Source organism: Somniosus microcephalus, chromosome 10 (genome assembly GCF_052327205.1).
Source record: "Somniosus microcephalus isolate GS21.2 chromosome 10, FLI_Smic_1.0, whole genome shotgun sequence".
Lineage (NCBI taxonomy): Eukaryota > Metazoa > Chordata > Chondrichthyes > Squaliformes > Somniosidae > Somniosus > Somniosus microcephalus.
This window is the reverse complement of record NC_140996.1, coordinates 116,923,067-116,939,504: the sequence shown is the minus strand read 5'-3', so window position 1 is coordinate 116,939,504 and position 16,438 is coordinate 116,923,067. Positions and strand designations below refer to the sequence as shown.

General features: G+C 46.1%; 1 protein-coding gene across 6 annotated transcripts in view; it reads right to left on the bottom strand.

Moving 5' to 3' along the window:
- Positions 1–12,521, bottom strand: part of khk (ketohexokinase) — a 45,205-nt gene extending 32,684 nt beyond the window's left edge. For all 6 annotated transcript variants that reach the window (XM_085998738.1, XM_085998733.1, XM_085998736.1 and 3 more), the window contains exons 1-3: positions 12,453–12,521; positions 10,456–10,554; positions 9,606–9,722 (exon numbers count right to left, since the gene is read on the bottom strand). In XM_085998738.1, the coding sequence (XP_085854864.1) occupies positions 9,606–9,722; positions 10,456–10,553 (215 nt within the window). In that variant the 5' untranslated portion in view covers position 10,554; positions 12,453–12,521. The remainder of the gene's footprint in view (positions 1–9,605; positions 9,723–10,455; positions 10,555–12,452) is intronic.
- Between the last annotated feature and the right edge of the window lie 3,917 nt (positions 12,522–16,438).

The following is a 16,438-nucleotide window of genomic DNA, read 5'->3' as shown; positions in this document are numbered from 1 at the left end:
ACACCCCTCCACTCCCACCCTCCCCAGAAAGTGTACAGCGAACGAATGTCATTCCAGCATGCTGTAGGGGGAGCTGTGTGTGCACAGACTGCCGAGAAGCAATTGGCCACCTCTGTGAAATGCTGCAGGAAGACTGAAGCCGCGGTCTACTTCCTGCAGGCCCTTAATAGTTGAGATGAGTTGAGCGCAGGCCTCAGTTTCTACAGCTCCGGTTCGTTCCAGTCATCCACTGGAAATTTCTGTAACATTAGCCAAGGAGCCAGGAGGGCCTGTATTCGACAGGTGACAGATGCCCTCTTCCGCAGGCGCTGAAGGCCGTTACATTTAACAGGGAGTTAAGCTCGCTAAATGTGCAAATTGTCTGTGACGCCCAACAAAGGATGCTGCTCGTAAACTCTGAAGAGCAGGGAAGCTGTCATAATGCCTTTGTCCTTTACCACTGTACCATCTACAAATCATTCAGCAAGGACGGACAAGGTGGTCGATCCTGGTCGATAAGCCCGACTGGCTCTGCTGCACAGAAGGGCGGGAAAAAGAGGGATAGGGCTATAGTGATAGGGGATTCAATTGTAAGGGGGATAGATAGGAGTTTCTGTGGCCGAGACCGAGACTCCAAGATGGTATGTTGCCTCCCTGGTGCAAGGGTCAAGGATGTCTCGGAGCGGGTGCAGAGCATTCTGAAGGGGGAGGGGGATCAGCCAGTTGTCGTGGTACATGTAGGTACCAACGATGTAGGTAAAAAGAGGGAGGAGGTCCTACAAGCTGAATTTAGGGAGTTAGGAGCTAAATTGAAAAGTAGGACCTCAAAGGTAGTAATCTCTGGATTGCTACCAGTGCCACGAGCTAATAAGTTTAGAGAGAGTAAGATAGATAAGCTAAATACGTGGCTTGAGCAGTCGTGCAAGGGAGAGGGATTTAAATTCTTGAGGCATTGGAACCAGTTCTTGGGGAGGAGTGACCTGTACCAAGGGGACGGTCTACACCTGAACTGTGAGGGAGCCGATGTCCTCGGGGTAATATTTTCTAGGGCGGTTCGGGAGGATTTAAACTAATTTGGCAGGGGGATGGGAACCTAGGTAGTGGAAAAGAGGGAAGTCATATGAAGTTAGAAATAGATGGTAGAAAGGTGAGAAGCAATAAGCAAAGGAGAGAAACACAAAGGGCCAAACTAATTCATAATGAGAGTGTGAAAAAAGCAAGCCTGAAGGCTTTGTATCTTAATGCTAGAAGCATTAGGAACAAGGTGGATGAATTAGTTGTGGAAATAGAGGTAAACAAGTATGATTTGATTGGGATTACAGAAACGTGGCTGCAGGGTGGGCAAGGCTGGGAACTTAACATCCAGGGATATACAATATTTAGGAAGGATCGGCAAAAAGGTAGGGGAGGTGGGGTAGCTTTGCTGGTAAAGGAGGGGATTAATGCAATGGAAAGGAAGGATATTAACTCGGATGAAACGGAATCTGTATGGGTAGAAATGAGAAACAGCAAGGGGAGGAAAACGTTAGTGGGTGTGATATATAGGCCTCCAAATAGTAATATGGAGGTGAGGGAAGGCATAAAAAGGGAAATTAGAGAAGCGTGCGATAAGAGCACAGCTGTCATCATGGGTGACTTTAATTTACATATTGATTGGACTACCCAAATTAGTAAAAATTCTGAGGAGGAGGAATTCCTGGAATGTTTTCGGGACGGTTATCTGGACCAATATGTCGAGGAGCCGACTCGAGATCAGGCCATTTTAGACTGGGTATTGTGCAATGAGAAGGGACTTATCAGCAATCTTCTTGTACGAGGCCCCTTGGGTCAGAGCGATCATAATATGATCGAGCTCTCAGTCGAGATGGAGAGTGAGGAAATTGAATCAGAGACTAAGGTCCAGAACTTAAATAAAGGGAATTACGAGGGTATGAGACGGGAATTGGGTAAGATTGATTGGGTGGTGTTTCTGGGGGGATTGACAGTGGATAGACAATGGCAAGCATTCAAAGATAGAATGGAAGAATTCCAGAACATGTTTATACCGGTTTGGCATAAAAATAAACCTAAAAAGGTGACTCAACTGTGGATAACGAGGGAAATTAGGGACAGCATAAAATCAAAAAAAAGGGCATATCAACTGGCAAAAAAAAGCACCAGACCGGAAGATTGGGGGCAGTACAGGATACAGCAAAAGAGGACAAAGGGATTAATCAGGAAGGGGAAAATAGAATACGAAAGTAAACTTGCAGCAAACATAAAGACAGACTGCAAAAGCTTTTATCGGTATATCAGGAGGAAAAGACTGGTAAAATCCCAAGTCGGTCCCTTGCAGTCCGATTCGGGAGAATATATAATGGAGAATAAGGAAATGGCAGACCAATTAAACTCATACTTTGGTTCTGTATTCACAAAGGAGGACACAAATAACCTCCCAGGAATATCGACAAACATAGGGACTAATGAGAGGGAGGAGCTGACAGAAATTAGTATCTCTAGGGATATGGTGTTGGGTAAGTTGAGGGGACTGAAGGCCGACAAATCCCCGGGGCCTGATAAACTACATCCTAGGGTACTTAAGGAGGTGGCCCTGGAGATAGCAGATGCTCTAAGGATCATCTTCCGGAACTCCATTGACTCGGGAACAGTACCCGTGGATTGGAGGGTAGCTAATGTTACCCCAATATTTAAAAAGGGGGGTAGAGAGAAAGCAGGGAATTATAGACCAGTAAGCCTTACATCGGTTGTGGGCAAAATGCTAGAGTCCATTATTAAGGATAAAATAGCGGAGCACTTGACAAATGGGGAAAGGATCGGACAGAGTCAACATGGATTTACAAAGGGTAAATCGTGTTTGACTAATCTGCTGGAATTTTTTGAGGAAGTAACTGGTAAAATAGATGGGGGAGAGCCAGTGGATGTGGTGTACCTTGACTTCCAGAAAGCCTTCGATAAGGTTCCACACAAAAGATTATCATGCAAAATTAAGGCTCATGGGATTGGGGGCAAAGTATTAACGTGGATAGAGAACTGGCTGGCGGATAGAAAACAGAGAGTTGGAATAAACGGCTCGTTTTCGGAGTGGCAGGCAGTGACCAGCGGGGTGCCGCAAGGATCTGTCCTGGGACCCCAGCTGTTCACAATATATATAAATGATCTGGATCAGGGAATTGGATGCAATATTTCCAAATTCGCTGACGACATTAAACTAGGAGGAGGGGTGGGCTCTGATGAGGATGTCAGGAGGCTACAGTGCGATTTGGACAGGTTGGGGGAATGGGCGGATACGTGGCAGATGCACTATAATGTGGATAAATGCGAGGTTATCCACTTTGGGGGTAAAAACAGGAGGGTGGATTATTATCTAAATGGCAATAGATTGGGAGATGGGGAAGTGCAGAGGGACCTGGGTGTTCTTGTGCACCAGTCAGTGAAGGAGAGCATGCAGGTGCAACAGGCGATTAAGAAGGCAAATGGTATGTTGGCCTTCATATCAAGGGGGTTCGAGTATAGGAATAGGGATACCTTACTACAGCTGTACAAGGTGCTGGTGAGACCGCATCTGGAGTATTGTGTACAGTTTTGGTCGCCCCATCTGCGGAAGGATGTTCTTGCCATGGAAAGAGTGCAGCGGCGATTCACCAGGCTGATACCTGGAATGGCGGGAATGACCTACGAGGAGAGATTGAATAGTTTGGGCTTGTACTCACTGGAGTTTAGAAGATTGAGAGGGGATCTCATCGAAACATATAAAATTATGGCAGGCCTGGACAGGCTGAATTCAGAGAGAATGTTTCCAATGGCAGGGGAGCACAGAACCAGGGGCCACAGTCTAAAAATAGCGGGCAAATCATTTAAAACAGAGATGAGGAAGAATTTCTTCACTCAAAGAGTGGTGAGCCTGTGGAATTCCCTGCCACAGAGGGCTGTGAAGGCTAATTCAATAAATATTTTCAAGAGAGAATTGGATATATTTCTGAAGGCTAAGGGGATTAAGGGTTACGGAGAAAAGGCGGGGACGGGGTACTGAACTGGTAAGATCAGCTATGATCTCAGACGAAGATCAGCCATGATCTCATTGAATGGCGGAGCAGGCTCGAAGGACCGAATGGCCTACTCCTGTTCCTATCTCTATGTTTCTATGTTTCTATGTTTCACCAACAATGAAGCAGAGGAAAGGTCCAACAGTGCACACGCAGTGACCTGGCCCGTGGTGGAAAGGATCAGGGGGTGCTAAAAGCTCTGTTCAGGTGCCTGGACAGTTCGGCAGGGGGTGGGGGAGGGGTTCCAGTACCCCTCTATGGCAAAGATTGTAGTGTGTTTTGCAAATTATACAATGAAAAGATGTCCGTGGAACCACAGAATCTCAACCTGCATTTTGCTGAGCCAGGGGCGGCGGCCCCTTGAAGGAATCGATGCTCACAGCCGCCAGGGCAGCAAGTGCAGAGATATTTGGCCAGTAATAACTCCAACCCTCATAACCTCCCCCTCAAACCTATCGAATCTAGGGGCACGAGGAAGTCTGAAACAATTATGTCGTGCAATGATCCCCGTGTGGCTGCAATCACAAGGAATGACAGGCAAGATAAGGTAACAAACAGCACTTTTATTCAGGGACAAAATGCAATTTAACACAAAGTCAGCAAATAACAGCAATGAAAAAAGTTTAATAAAACAGCAGTATGAAAGAAAATGTAAAAAAAAACTTTTATTCAAGAAATATTGACAGAAAATTGAACCGATTCATAAGAAATAGGATCAGGAGTAAGCCATACAGCCCCTCAAGCCTGCTCCGCAACCACAATCAGAGGCACAGTTGGTGTGGTCGACACCCCTCTACAAAAGACAACATTGCTGGGTATCAGTGCAGCAGATGAACTGTTACAGTTCAGGCCCTCAGTGCAGCCCTTGAACATTGTCAAAAGAGTTGTAACAAGGATGTGGTCGTGTGATGCAGTGATGATGTAGTTAAGTATCAAGTTGTGCAAAGTATTTGTAACTGTACAAAAATTCTCCTGTGACTACACTTTAAATAGATATTTGTTTAACAGTAATCAGGGAGTTGGGAAGTCCCAAGGCAGAGTTGTCCATCAACCCCCGACAGCTGCCTCTTGCGATGGGGTTGCTACTGGCTACGTCAGTGGAGGGTGCTCCTGAGTAGCCTAGTGTCACATGGCAGAGTCCAGGGGAAGTATACCAGATCATTGGGTCTGGAGAGTTAGCAGCTTGTCCCTTCTGGACCATGAATATCACTGGTGGCACTGACTCGGGGTATGAGCATTAGCTACAGGGTAGCTATTAGGCCTGCACCAGCGCACTAAAACCCTGAGCAACCTCCTAGCGAAAGGTACCCATCTTGTGCCATAATTCCTCAAAACCACAGTGGACCACAGCAGTGACCAGGAGCAAATGACCCCAGAGTTCTCAAGTAGTTGCGTGCTCTTGTAGCATCCTCCTTCACAGACCGCGGACGTCCTGTTCCCACGCCTCCAGTCCTCGGTCGCCATTGACCCTGCCTTAATGGGGGCTGGGGCACACCGTTTCATCCCTTGAATTCTCCCTGGTCCCCAGCCCGTCAGGCTCAGTTGGCTGGGTGAACAGGCCCCGTTTTACTGGCTCTGCAGAGGCGCTTGTTCCCATAAGGCTGTCTGTGACTGGTGTGTCAACTGCAGAATGAGAGGGCTGCGAGTCGACTATTAGGCTACTCTCTCAGCTGGGGAGCGAGGAAGGATGCACTGGTTTCCCCTCTCCTCCACTTCACTTCACTTATGGTGCAGTGTGGGGATAGAAAGGTCAACACCCATTCTCCCGACTTCCCCGGGGCTGCTCTGCCTCTTCTTCCTCTTCCTGGTCTTATTCTTCCTCACCCTCCTGCTCCATCTCACGCACAACGTCCTTTCCCCTCGTCTCCTCAGACTGGTGTGGAGCGGAGAAGGAAAGGTTAGAATGGGGCAGCATGCCCATCCTCAGATGCTGTCTTGGGGGCAAATTACTGCCCAGGGGACAAAACAAAGGCTTCTTTAACTCACCTTGAGGTGTGCCAACATCGCCGGCCTCAGCGCACACCATGGGCAAGGCACTGTGGTATCCCTGGAGCCGGAGAGCCCTCTCCGCATGCATTGTTAGTGCTTTGAGGAAGATGGACACCCCTCTGGCTTTTGCTCGTGTTATGCGCCAATTTGCCCTGTGGAGAAAAAAGGGATCTAGGTAAGGTGCACAGAACATTGACTTGGCGTGTGTGTGAGGCACAGTCGTTAAAGTGCCAGCTTGCTTCGGGGTTCTGTTACTCGTTTACCTTTCCCTGTGGGGATAGGCAGTGCAGTATGTGCTTGAGCAGAGACCTGAAACTGCCAATTTCATCCATAGCCCATTTTTAAAAGCCTGTCTCCCACAGCAACAGGAGTGTCAACACTGGGTACTGACCCAGTAAACAAACACATTTGAGCCTAAAAGCATATTCTCATTCCCCCCTCAAATTCCTGCATTAAAAGGCATCATGTATCTTCCACTGACTATTTGATGAAGTATTCAAAACTGTGTCTCAACACTTGAGCTTTTAAACCGCATGAAAGACTGCAATATGCAGCAACTGCTACAATTACCCAGAGAGTGGCTGGAACTTGCTACCACATGGAGTAGTTAAGGTGAATAGCATAGATGCATTTAATGGGAAGCTAGATAAGTATAGGAGGGAGAAAGGAATGGAAGATTATGCTGATAGGGTTACATGAAGTAGGGTGGGAGGAGGCTCATGTAGAGCATAAACACCGGCATAGATGAGTTGGGCTGAACGGCCTGTTTCTGTGCTGTATATTCTAAATAACAGGATAATTGGCAGTACTTTAGCTTAGTTTCTTTTTATTCTTTTGAAGAGAATACCAAGTTTCTTACCTTGCCTGCCCTAGTCAGGCCGTTGTACTTTTCACAGCACTGGTCCCCAACATGTAGAGGCAGTGAGGTGACTATCAGGGCCACTGCTACCTACTTCCACACCAGTTGGGTGACCTTGTAGGGAACCTTCCTCCTTTCTGTCTCCAGCAGTCGCTCTCAGCACCGTTCAACTTCACCAGGAGAGCCCACAGGTCCTTGTCCCTGAAGTTCAAGGCCTTCTTTCTCGATTCGTCTTGCGACATATCTGTGGAAATGGGGATGTGCAGACACTGGAAATTACTTCTTTATACAGTGATTTCCAGCAATTTAACTCAAACAAACTGTGTTAGTGATTTAAAGTGATTTCAGGTCAGACAGATAAATCATCATGACACTTACCTCCCACTGCAAGCCTCTGAAGTTTGGCGCCGGTTCGGAGCTTTTATGGTGCCACGTGGTTGGTTTCCTATGTTGAAGGCACTATATAAACGCAAGTTGTGGTTTTCGGAGTAAGCCATTGACTTGAAGTCCCTGATCCACCATTAAGCTCTCTGCGACATATTCAAATGACCTTTCCAATATATTTTGGTGCAAGTTATCGATGCGAGAATCGGAGTGCACAACAGCAAAATCACCCATCCAGGAAATTCCAGGCCAAAGTGTCTGAACAGAATTGTGTTTCTCACATATCATATTTGTTTGAGACAATGAGGTTTGTTAATACGTTGCCAGATAGGAGATTGGATGTAACATTAGAATGGTCTCTCCTCATTAAGCACAGCATGAGGTCTTCACTGAACTGGCCATGTGGGTACTACATGGGAGGTTTCTAATTCAAGGTATCAGGTTTGGTTGTCAAGCCAACTAGCCAACCACACACAGATGGAAGAGGGTCAAAGGTTCTCCAGCTAAAAACAGAAAGACAGTCTATAGATCAAGCTTGGATTGAAGGCAACTGCAGATGAAGAAATCTTTTGAGTGAATATCGAGTAAAAAGTAATAACCTGTATCAAGGGTTAAGTTTAGGTAAATTGTTATTTTGATGTTACGAATAGCAATATAGACGAGATTGAATGTCACCGTTTATTCTGTTTATTTGCATTTTATATGCAGAATAAACCAGTATGTTGTTTTACACTTGGTGTTGTCTCACTAGAGTGCTAAGTAATTCCTCTTCTGGAAAATAGGAATTTTGCACGAGGGCATGTGAGAGATTAAAGTATCCAGTACACACAAGGAGCGGTTTCATTGTTATAACTCACAGGTCATGCCATTGTATAACTAGATATTGGACAGTAACAGTAAACTCCTGAGTGTAGGCAATGTGGGGGTCCACTTACAGGAGATTGGCAATGCTGAACCGGAGACAGTATCTAGTGCAGGCCTGAAATTTATAACAACATTTCATCATTTTTATTAGAGGGAAATAAAGACACAAAAGTGTATTTTTTCCATGATGGATCTTGAGATTTTTCAGATCTGAAGGTGAGAGATTTACTTTTCCTTTTCCTAAGAGGTCTTGATCTTTGGACACTTAGGTGCATTTTCAGCATTTTAGAGTGTATTGTGATTCAGAGCCTTTGAAGCCCAAAACTATTTCTTTTGGTTACAGGTTCCTTAAATTATAAAATCAAGTAACTATTACTAACTTTATAATATATTTAGATTGCAACTAAATTCGATATGGCCCCTTACTGGAGACAGAGACCACTCATTTGAGAATTGTAGGAATAGCAGAGGTAAAATTAACACAATAGTACAAAGAATTTGAATTCTCTTACCAGCATGTTACTGGGCGAGTCCGAACCAGTGAGGCCCACATGGTCACAAATGTGCAGCCTCTGAACACGTGGACAGGTTTACAGCTTTCAGGTATATGCACAAGTGTTCCAAACTCTGGACGCACATGCATACACATGCATTAATTCTGGACAAGTGCTTGAAAACTGTGCTTGTGAGAAACTCTTCACAACAAGCAAATCTTGGGCACTCTGGAGTGACTTAGGGTAGGAAGTGCTGAATTCTTTCATCAAACACTAGCACCTGGACATAACTCAATAAACAAGGATGTGCTGCATTGGAGCTGTGCTGAAATTATGATTCATCAAACAGTTCCCTCCCAAGTCATACTTTCCCAAGATCTGAAAATTGTGGAACTTCTTGCCTCCCTCAGTTGTTCCTTCCTCCTACAATCCACAGGCCTTTAAAACCCAAGCTTACTGTCAAACTTGTGTATGAAAAGCCTGAAGAATTTAATCATTATCTCCTGATTTACTTTGTAAATTTTAGATTTTCAGCCTCATTGGTATCCTGCACTACAGATCTTGGCTCTTCACTTCGGCTTCTCAATTTATTAAAAAAAAGGGAGAGAATTCCAATAAAAATAAAATAAATAAAACTAGGAGATTCCATTCATTCTTGATCAGCTAAAGTCACGTTCTCTCTTTTCACCATCAAATCCTGCCCAGTGTCTTGTTTTAACAGCATTTTCCTGCACATAAATGCAGTATTGAAATGTTCTTGTCATCTCATTTTAGGAACCTGTATAAAAGACCTTTCATGGATTAAGACACTGTTGATCCATGTCACCACAAGTTACCCATACATTAATTTCAAAGAACAAACCAAACATCACACAACTGAAGAATGCACATGAAGTATTATTAAGCACAAAGAACAATGATAGAAATATATCACGTTGATATCAAGATACAAAAACGCTTAGTGACGTCGCGAAAACAATTACTTTAACTTACTCTGAAACACGTCCAGGTGCCAGGGAGCCCATGAATCCACAGGGAGCACCAAGTAGTGACAGAACTGTACACGAATTAGAGGCATTCCCACCCCGCTGCCATCTCTGAGATAAACATCTAAAAAATTTAATCCAAATGACAATTGGAATTGGCTATGTAGTTTCAAAAATTATTTTTCTAGTTTTACTTTGATTAGTTTATAGCATTTTTGTCCTCAATGGGTTCAAGTCCCACTCCAGAGATTCTAGTGCCGTACTGAGGGAATGCTGTACTGTCGGAGGGGTCATCTTTCGGATGAGATGTTAAACCGAGGCTGCATCTGCCCTCTCAGCTGGACATAAAAGATCCCACAGCACTCTTTTGAAGAGCAGGGGAGCTCTCCCAGTGTCCTGGCCAACATTTATCCCTCAACCAACATCACTTAAACAGATTATCTGGTCATTATCACATTACGGTTTGTGGGATCTTGCTGCATTTCCTACATTACAACAGTGACTGCACTTCAAAAGTATTTCATGGGCTCTAAAACGGTTTGGGACATCCTGAGGTCATGAAAGGCACTATTTAAATGCAAGTCTTTTTTGTTTTTCATTTATGCCAATACACTGGCTAGGAAACAAGAGATCAATCGCCATGTGCAACTGAAAGAGGTGACCAGACGAAACAAAACCTCGCCAGATTTCTGGAAACTTTGTGGGTTAGCAAATGTGTCAATTTTCAGCTGAAAAGCAGTAAAAATCAGAATTAATTTTAAAAATTAATTAAATTCAATTTAAATTGCTCAAAATTGGAAAAGAAACTTAATCATTCTTTTTAACTAATTTTACAAATCATTGATGATATTATTTACCTTGTGTCTGTGTCTTCAATTGGAAATTTATCAACCACGTTAATAATATCCAAACAGACCAGCCCAACACAGAGGATTTGCTTCTCTTTCTCTGCCATTCTGTAATAACACGCATTGAACAATACCTTCATTAGTTAGCTGCACAACCAACATTTTTTTTTGGCGGGGGGGAAACAAAAACTGGAAATCTGAAATCAAAACAAAGAATGCACAGCATCTGAAAAGAGAGAAGATGAGTCAATATTTCAGGTGGGATCCTTACATTTCCACCATTTTCTATTGACAGCCAAGGAGTTTTCAGAATCCATGCTCTATGGGACGTGCAAATGCTTGCTGTGTCACAAGCTTGATTTTTATTGTCTGTGGAAACGATGTTTAATTTAAAAGCATGCCGCCTTCATGGAAGAGTGTTTGGCAAACCTTTTTCACCTGCAAATAAAGATCAATGAAAGTGGACCACAAAAACTACCTCCATGTGACATTGTTACGATAGAAATAATGCACAACTCTTCCATCTGTTGTACCCCTCTAAACAATGAAAGGTTTGCCAAGCACTGATCATGAAGTCAGTGTCCCTGCAAGGGGCACACTCTCCTTAGGAATGTGCGTCTTGTCTTCCAGAAACTCCTTTACATAATCAGCCAGCTCATAGCATCAATTACAGTATTTTATCCTTCTTAAAGTCCCAGGTGCACACGTTCTACTCGATGACCTACCATTAATGTTGTCTAGCACTGACTAGGTGAGCAAAAACCACTTCCTCACCTTGAACCATTAATATCAGCAAATGCTAAAGACCATGGCCTAGAAATTGAGTTTGCGCTGCGCCAGGGCTTTAGCGCCGGAAGTTAGCGCCGGCGCTAAGTCCCTTTGCGCGCGCCAAAAATTCAGTAGCGCCGCGCCCAAACGGCTGCCGGCGCTACTGAAGGGTTTTAGCGCCTGAAAACTGGCGCAACGCGCCGCATTGCGGCGCTATTCCGGCGCTGCGGCGCCCGCTGCGGTGCGGCAGGCTCAGGAAGTGCAGGCCTCCTCCTTCCGTTAAGGAGGAGCTGCCTGCACCCGGCCGCGGCCCGCGCAAATCTCCTCAAAAATGAGCCCGGCACCTCGGACAAGTGCCGGGCTTGCATCTGTTCCGGGGGGGGGGGGGGGGAGAGGTCCGGGGAGGGAGCTGCGGGCCGGCGGGAAAGCGGCCGGCCGCTGCGCCTCCTTAAAGCGCTGGCGCAGACTCCGGCAGCACTCGTTTGCCGGAGTCTTAGTTGCGGCTGCCACTGGCGAGGCGGCCGCAACTGAATTTCGGCTTGGGGCCGGGTTACCACGGCAACCGGGACGCTGCACACACCGATGACGTCATCGGTGCCGGCGCAGCGCTACCGGTCTACCGCCGCGGAAGGGCCCCAGGCAATTTAGGAACCGGCGCCAATTGCAGCGCTAGGCCCTCTAGCGCCGCAAAATCGGTGCTAAGGGCACTGAATTTCTAGGCCCATGAATTTCACATTTCCAGTGGTTAACATTTCCCCCCCCCCCCCCCCCCAAAAAACAAAATTTCAACAAAATGAGAAAACACAGGAAAATGTTCATCTGAAAGTTAATTCGTTTAGGTGCAAAATTTATTTTCTTCCCCAGATAGTAAAGGATGCAAAAAAGACAGTGGGAAAATGAAGACATTCGTTACACAGTCTTACCAACTGCATTCCCAATGAGTCACATTTGGTGATTGCTCCTTTCAGTTTACAAATACAACTTGAAAATTAGCATGCTCCAAAAAATGGGTTGTTCCTCTGTGCCACTCCAGGCACTTTCCCTGTTCGACTCCCCTGTACAATTTAAAAAGGCAGCAAATCAGGTCACAGACAGGAGAGACCAGGAAGATATGATAAAACTAAAATAGTAAATGTAAAATAGAGATACGCATAAACACCAAAGAACAAGACAAACATCCTCAAAGGAATAATGATATACAAATACAATACACACAATAAAAAGCAAGGGAAACTCACTCGCCAGCCAAACAGCTGCCGCCTCTCTGCTAAGCTCTCGTATACAGCTGATCCAAGCAAACAGTGAAAATACTAAAGAACAAGAAGGATGTGACAATGCCTCAACTTACTTCATAACTCCTGCACAGCGCCATCTACAGATGAAAGGCCTATACTGCTGCTAAACATTCTTTACTGTTGAGGTAGAGCTTTTAAATAATTTTCTTCACAATATTTTTCATTTATGGAGAGTTCAGTAAAGGCGGAGGGTCTCCTCTTGTTTGAATTATCACAGGGAGATTAGAATTAGACTTGGAGTAATAGTAGTTTTCAATATCTAGAAAGATATTGAAAGATACAGGATGCATTTACACTGCAGCTTCAGTTCAGCTGTCAGCCAGGTGGAACCACATTTACATTAACTGGCTCCTGCCTGGCTGGAGATGTAGTGGTTTTGCTCAGGAGAGAGCTGTCTGCATACCTGGAAAGTTATGTGGGAGGCGCTTGTAATGTATGTACCTTTAAGGGGGGAACTACTTTCTACAGCTCATGTACACTGTAGTACCGGCAGTGACCACACCTGTATATAACGCTGAGTAGTAATCTGTTGTTTCAGTTGCAGGTTGAACCACGTTGAGTAAACACCTGTTGTACCGTTCTCTGCAGTCCTTTTCTTATTATTACACGGACGTAACAGTGGCGACAAGCAAGTTCGAACCTACCTGCAATTCTGCATCACCTCCCAGGGATTCGCTCCTGGAGAACAGTGGAAGAAGGTCGAGTCCAGAAGCACGGGCGTCGACTACGGGCAACCGCCCAGTCATCCAGCGGAGATTTGAGCATTGCAGGGGAGGCTGTCGAGAGCCAGGCTTGGCTTTCCAGTCACGGTGGTCCAGCGAAACGGGCTGGCAACAGGTACTGCGCAGACCCTTCCTGGACAGCGACGGGCTAGAGCCTGACCGAGCGGCACAGAAAAAGGCCGAGCAGCGTCGACGGGGGAGAGAGAGAGGGCAGAGCGCACAGGGCGCAGCCGGTGATCAGGACCGAGCGCGTCAACGGGGGAGAGAGGCGAGAGAGAGCAGAGCGCAGCCGGTGGTCAAGGGCCGAGCAGCGTCAACAGGGGAGAGAGGCGCGCAGGAAAACTCGAGGCGCTGCCATTGCCACGAGGACTACAGAGAGCGGCGTTGGCAGCAGCGCAGGAGCAGCGCACGAAACCCACAGGGCGTCGCCATTTGCCACGAGGACCGCCGAGAGCGGCGTTGGCAGCAGCGCGGGAGACGCCATTTTAAGCCGCAGCGGGGAAGAAAGGAAAGCACGGGAGATGCCATTTTAAGCCAGTCTAACCACACCCAAAAATGCCGAAGAGTGGCAGTATCACAGCGTTCGACAATGAAGTCGAAGATTGGACGACATATGCCGAACGCATAGAAGTATGCTGCAAGGCGAATGAAGTGCCAGATGACAAGAAAGCGCTGGTATTGTTGAATTCAATGGGTGCAAAAACGTATGGCTTACAATGAAACCTAGTAACCCCAGAGAAGCCAGTAGAAAAGGATTTTGAAAACATAGTGTCAATCCTACAGGACCACTTAAACCCCACACCGCTGCTGATAGCAGAAAGATTTAAGTTTCACAAAAGGAACCAGCATAAAGATGAAAGTAATGCTGAGTATTTAACGGAACTGCGCAAGCTATCGAAACACTGCCAGTTTGGAACGGGACTAGCAGATACTTTAAGGGACAAGTTTGTGTGTGGGCTTCAAAGTGAAGGAACCCAGAAACGGCTTCTATCAGAAAAGGATCTTACGCTGGACAAGGCTTTCAGCATTGCAGTATCACACGAAGCAGCAGCACGGGGCGCTGCAGAGATACAACAGAGACCGCAAGAATATGGCACAAATGAAATGTCATACGGAACAGTGAAGTGCTATCGCTGCGGCAGAACAACACACGACCATAATGATTGCTGGTTCAAGGACAAAGTGTGCAGACAGTGTGGAAAAGTAGGACACATAGCAAGAGTCTGCAGGTCGGGAAAGAAAACCAGCAGCAAGAAATCTCCACAGGAGAAGTACAAGAAGGTACATAAGGTGACGGAGAGTAGTTCAGACGAACAGAAGAGTGATACAGACTCCGGAAGCAAGGAGCTGGGTTGTCTGAAACTACATAATGTGATCAAAACGGAGGATCACCAAACTATCTGGGTCACGCTCAAGATAGCAGGAGTCCAAGTGAAAATGGAATTGGACACAGGATCAGCCCTAACAGTTGTAAACCGAAGGGACTACAAGCGGCTATTCTCACATATACCCTTGAGAGATACAAAGATTGTCTTGAAGACGTACACGGGGCAAAAAGTCTACCCCAAAGGAAAAATAAGGGTCAACATTATATATATAACGGCAAGGAAACACCAAAAATGGACCTATATGTATTGCCAGATGGAGGACCACCACTACTAGGACGTGAATGGATCCGGAAGATACAGCTAGATTGGCATTCCATACAAGCACTGACTGTAGATGCCAAAAAGGATGACGACGTCACACCTGGACGACTGTCAAAAATGCTCTGACGCACAAGAAGTGTTCCAGCAGGGACTCGGAACACTAAAAGGCATAACAGCGACGATCAAAATAGAGGAAAATGCAAGCCCAAAGTTTTTTAAGGCCAGACCGGTACCTTATGCGATCTGCCCAGCCGTCAAAGCAGAGCTGGAAGGTTTGGAACGTTCAGGAGTACTGTCCAAAGTGGACTGGAGTGAGTGGGCTACACCCATCGTTCCTGTAATGAAGAGGTCGTTGAGTAATACGCCTGGGGAACCAAAGAAGGTTCGCATCTGTGGGGACTTTAAGGTGACAGTGAACCCAGTCCTTCACACTGTACAATATCCGCTTCCGCGGATTGAAGATATTTTCGCCTCGCTATCTGGAGGGAAACGCTTCACTAAGATTGATCTGGCCCAGGCGTACCTGCAAATGGAGGTAGAAGAAGCCTCGAAACAGTACCTCACAATCAACACTCATAAAGGTCTCTACCAATACAACCGGCTGGTATTCGGGGTAGCATCAGCTCCGGCTATTTGGCAAAGGGCAATGGAACAAGTCCTGCAAGGGATTCCAGGGACCCAGTGTTATTTGGACGACATCCTGGTCACGGGCGAAAATGACAGTGATCACCTCGCCAACCTGGAGCAGGTGCACACTAGATTGAAGGAATATGGACTCCGAGCTAATCGCCACAAATGCGAGTTTTTCCAGAAGCAGATCTCGTATTGTGGCCACGTTATTGATAAAGAGGGGTTACATAAGTCCCCTCAAAAGATTGAGGCAGTAGTCAAGGCTCCAGCACCGGAAAATGTGTCACAACTGAGGTCGTTCCTCAGGCTGATGAACTACTACCATAAGTTCTTGCCAAATTTGTCTACCGTAGTAAACCCACTGAACACCCTACTGCAAACGGGGGTACCATGGAAGTGGAGTGACGAATGTAAACGAGCTTTCCAGAAAAGCAAAGCATTGATCACATCAAAAGAGGTGTTGGCTCATTTCAACCCAGCACTACCAATTCGGTTGGCGTGTGATGCGGCACCCTATGGCATTGGAGCGGTGCTGTCGCACAAATTCCCAGACGGCTCGGAGAGGCCAGTAGCCTTTGCGTCTCGGTCACTAACCTCAGCCGAGCGTAACTATGCCCAGATTGACAGGGAGGCCCTCAGCCTAGTGTGGGGAGTGAAAAAGTTCAATCACTATCTGCACGGGCAGAAGTTCACCTTGCTGACTGACCACCAACCACTTGTCTCCATCTTTAATCCAAAGAAGGGGGTTCCGGTGATGACTGTGCAATGGCTACAAAGATGGTCCCTTTTTCTAGGGGCGCACCAATATGAAATCGAGTATAAGGGCACGAAACAGCATGGAAACGCTGATGGGCTATCATGCCTGCCACTGCCTACTGCGGAGGAAGCACCAGCAGTGGATCCTGTCGAAATATTTCATTTGACTATA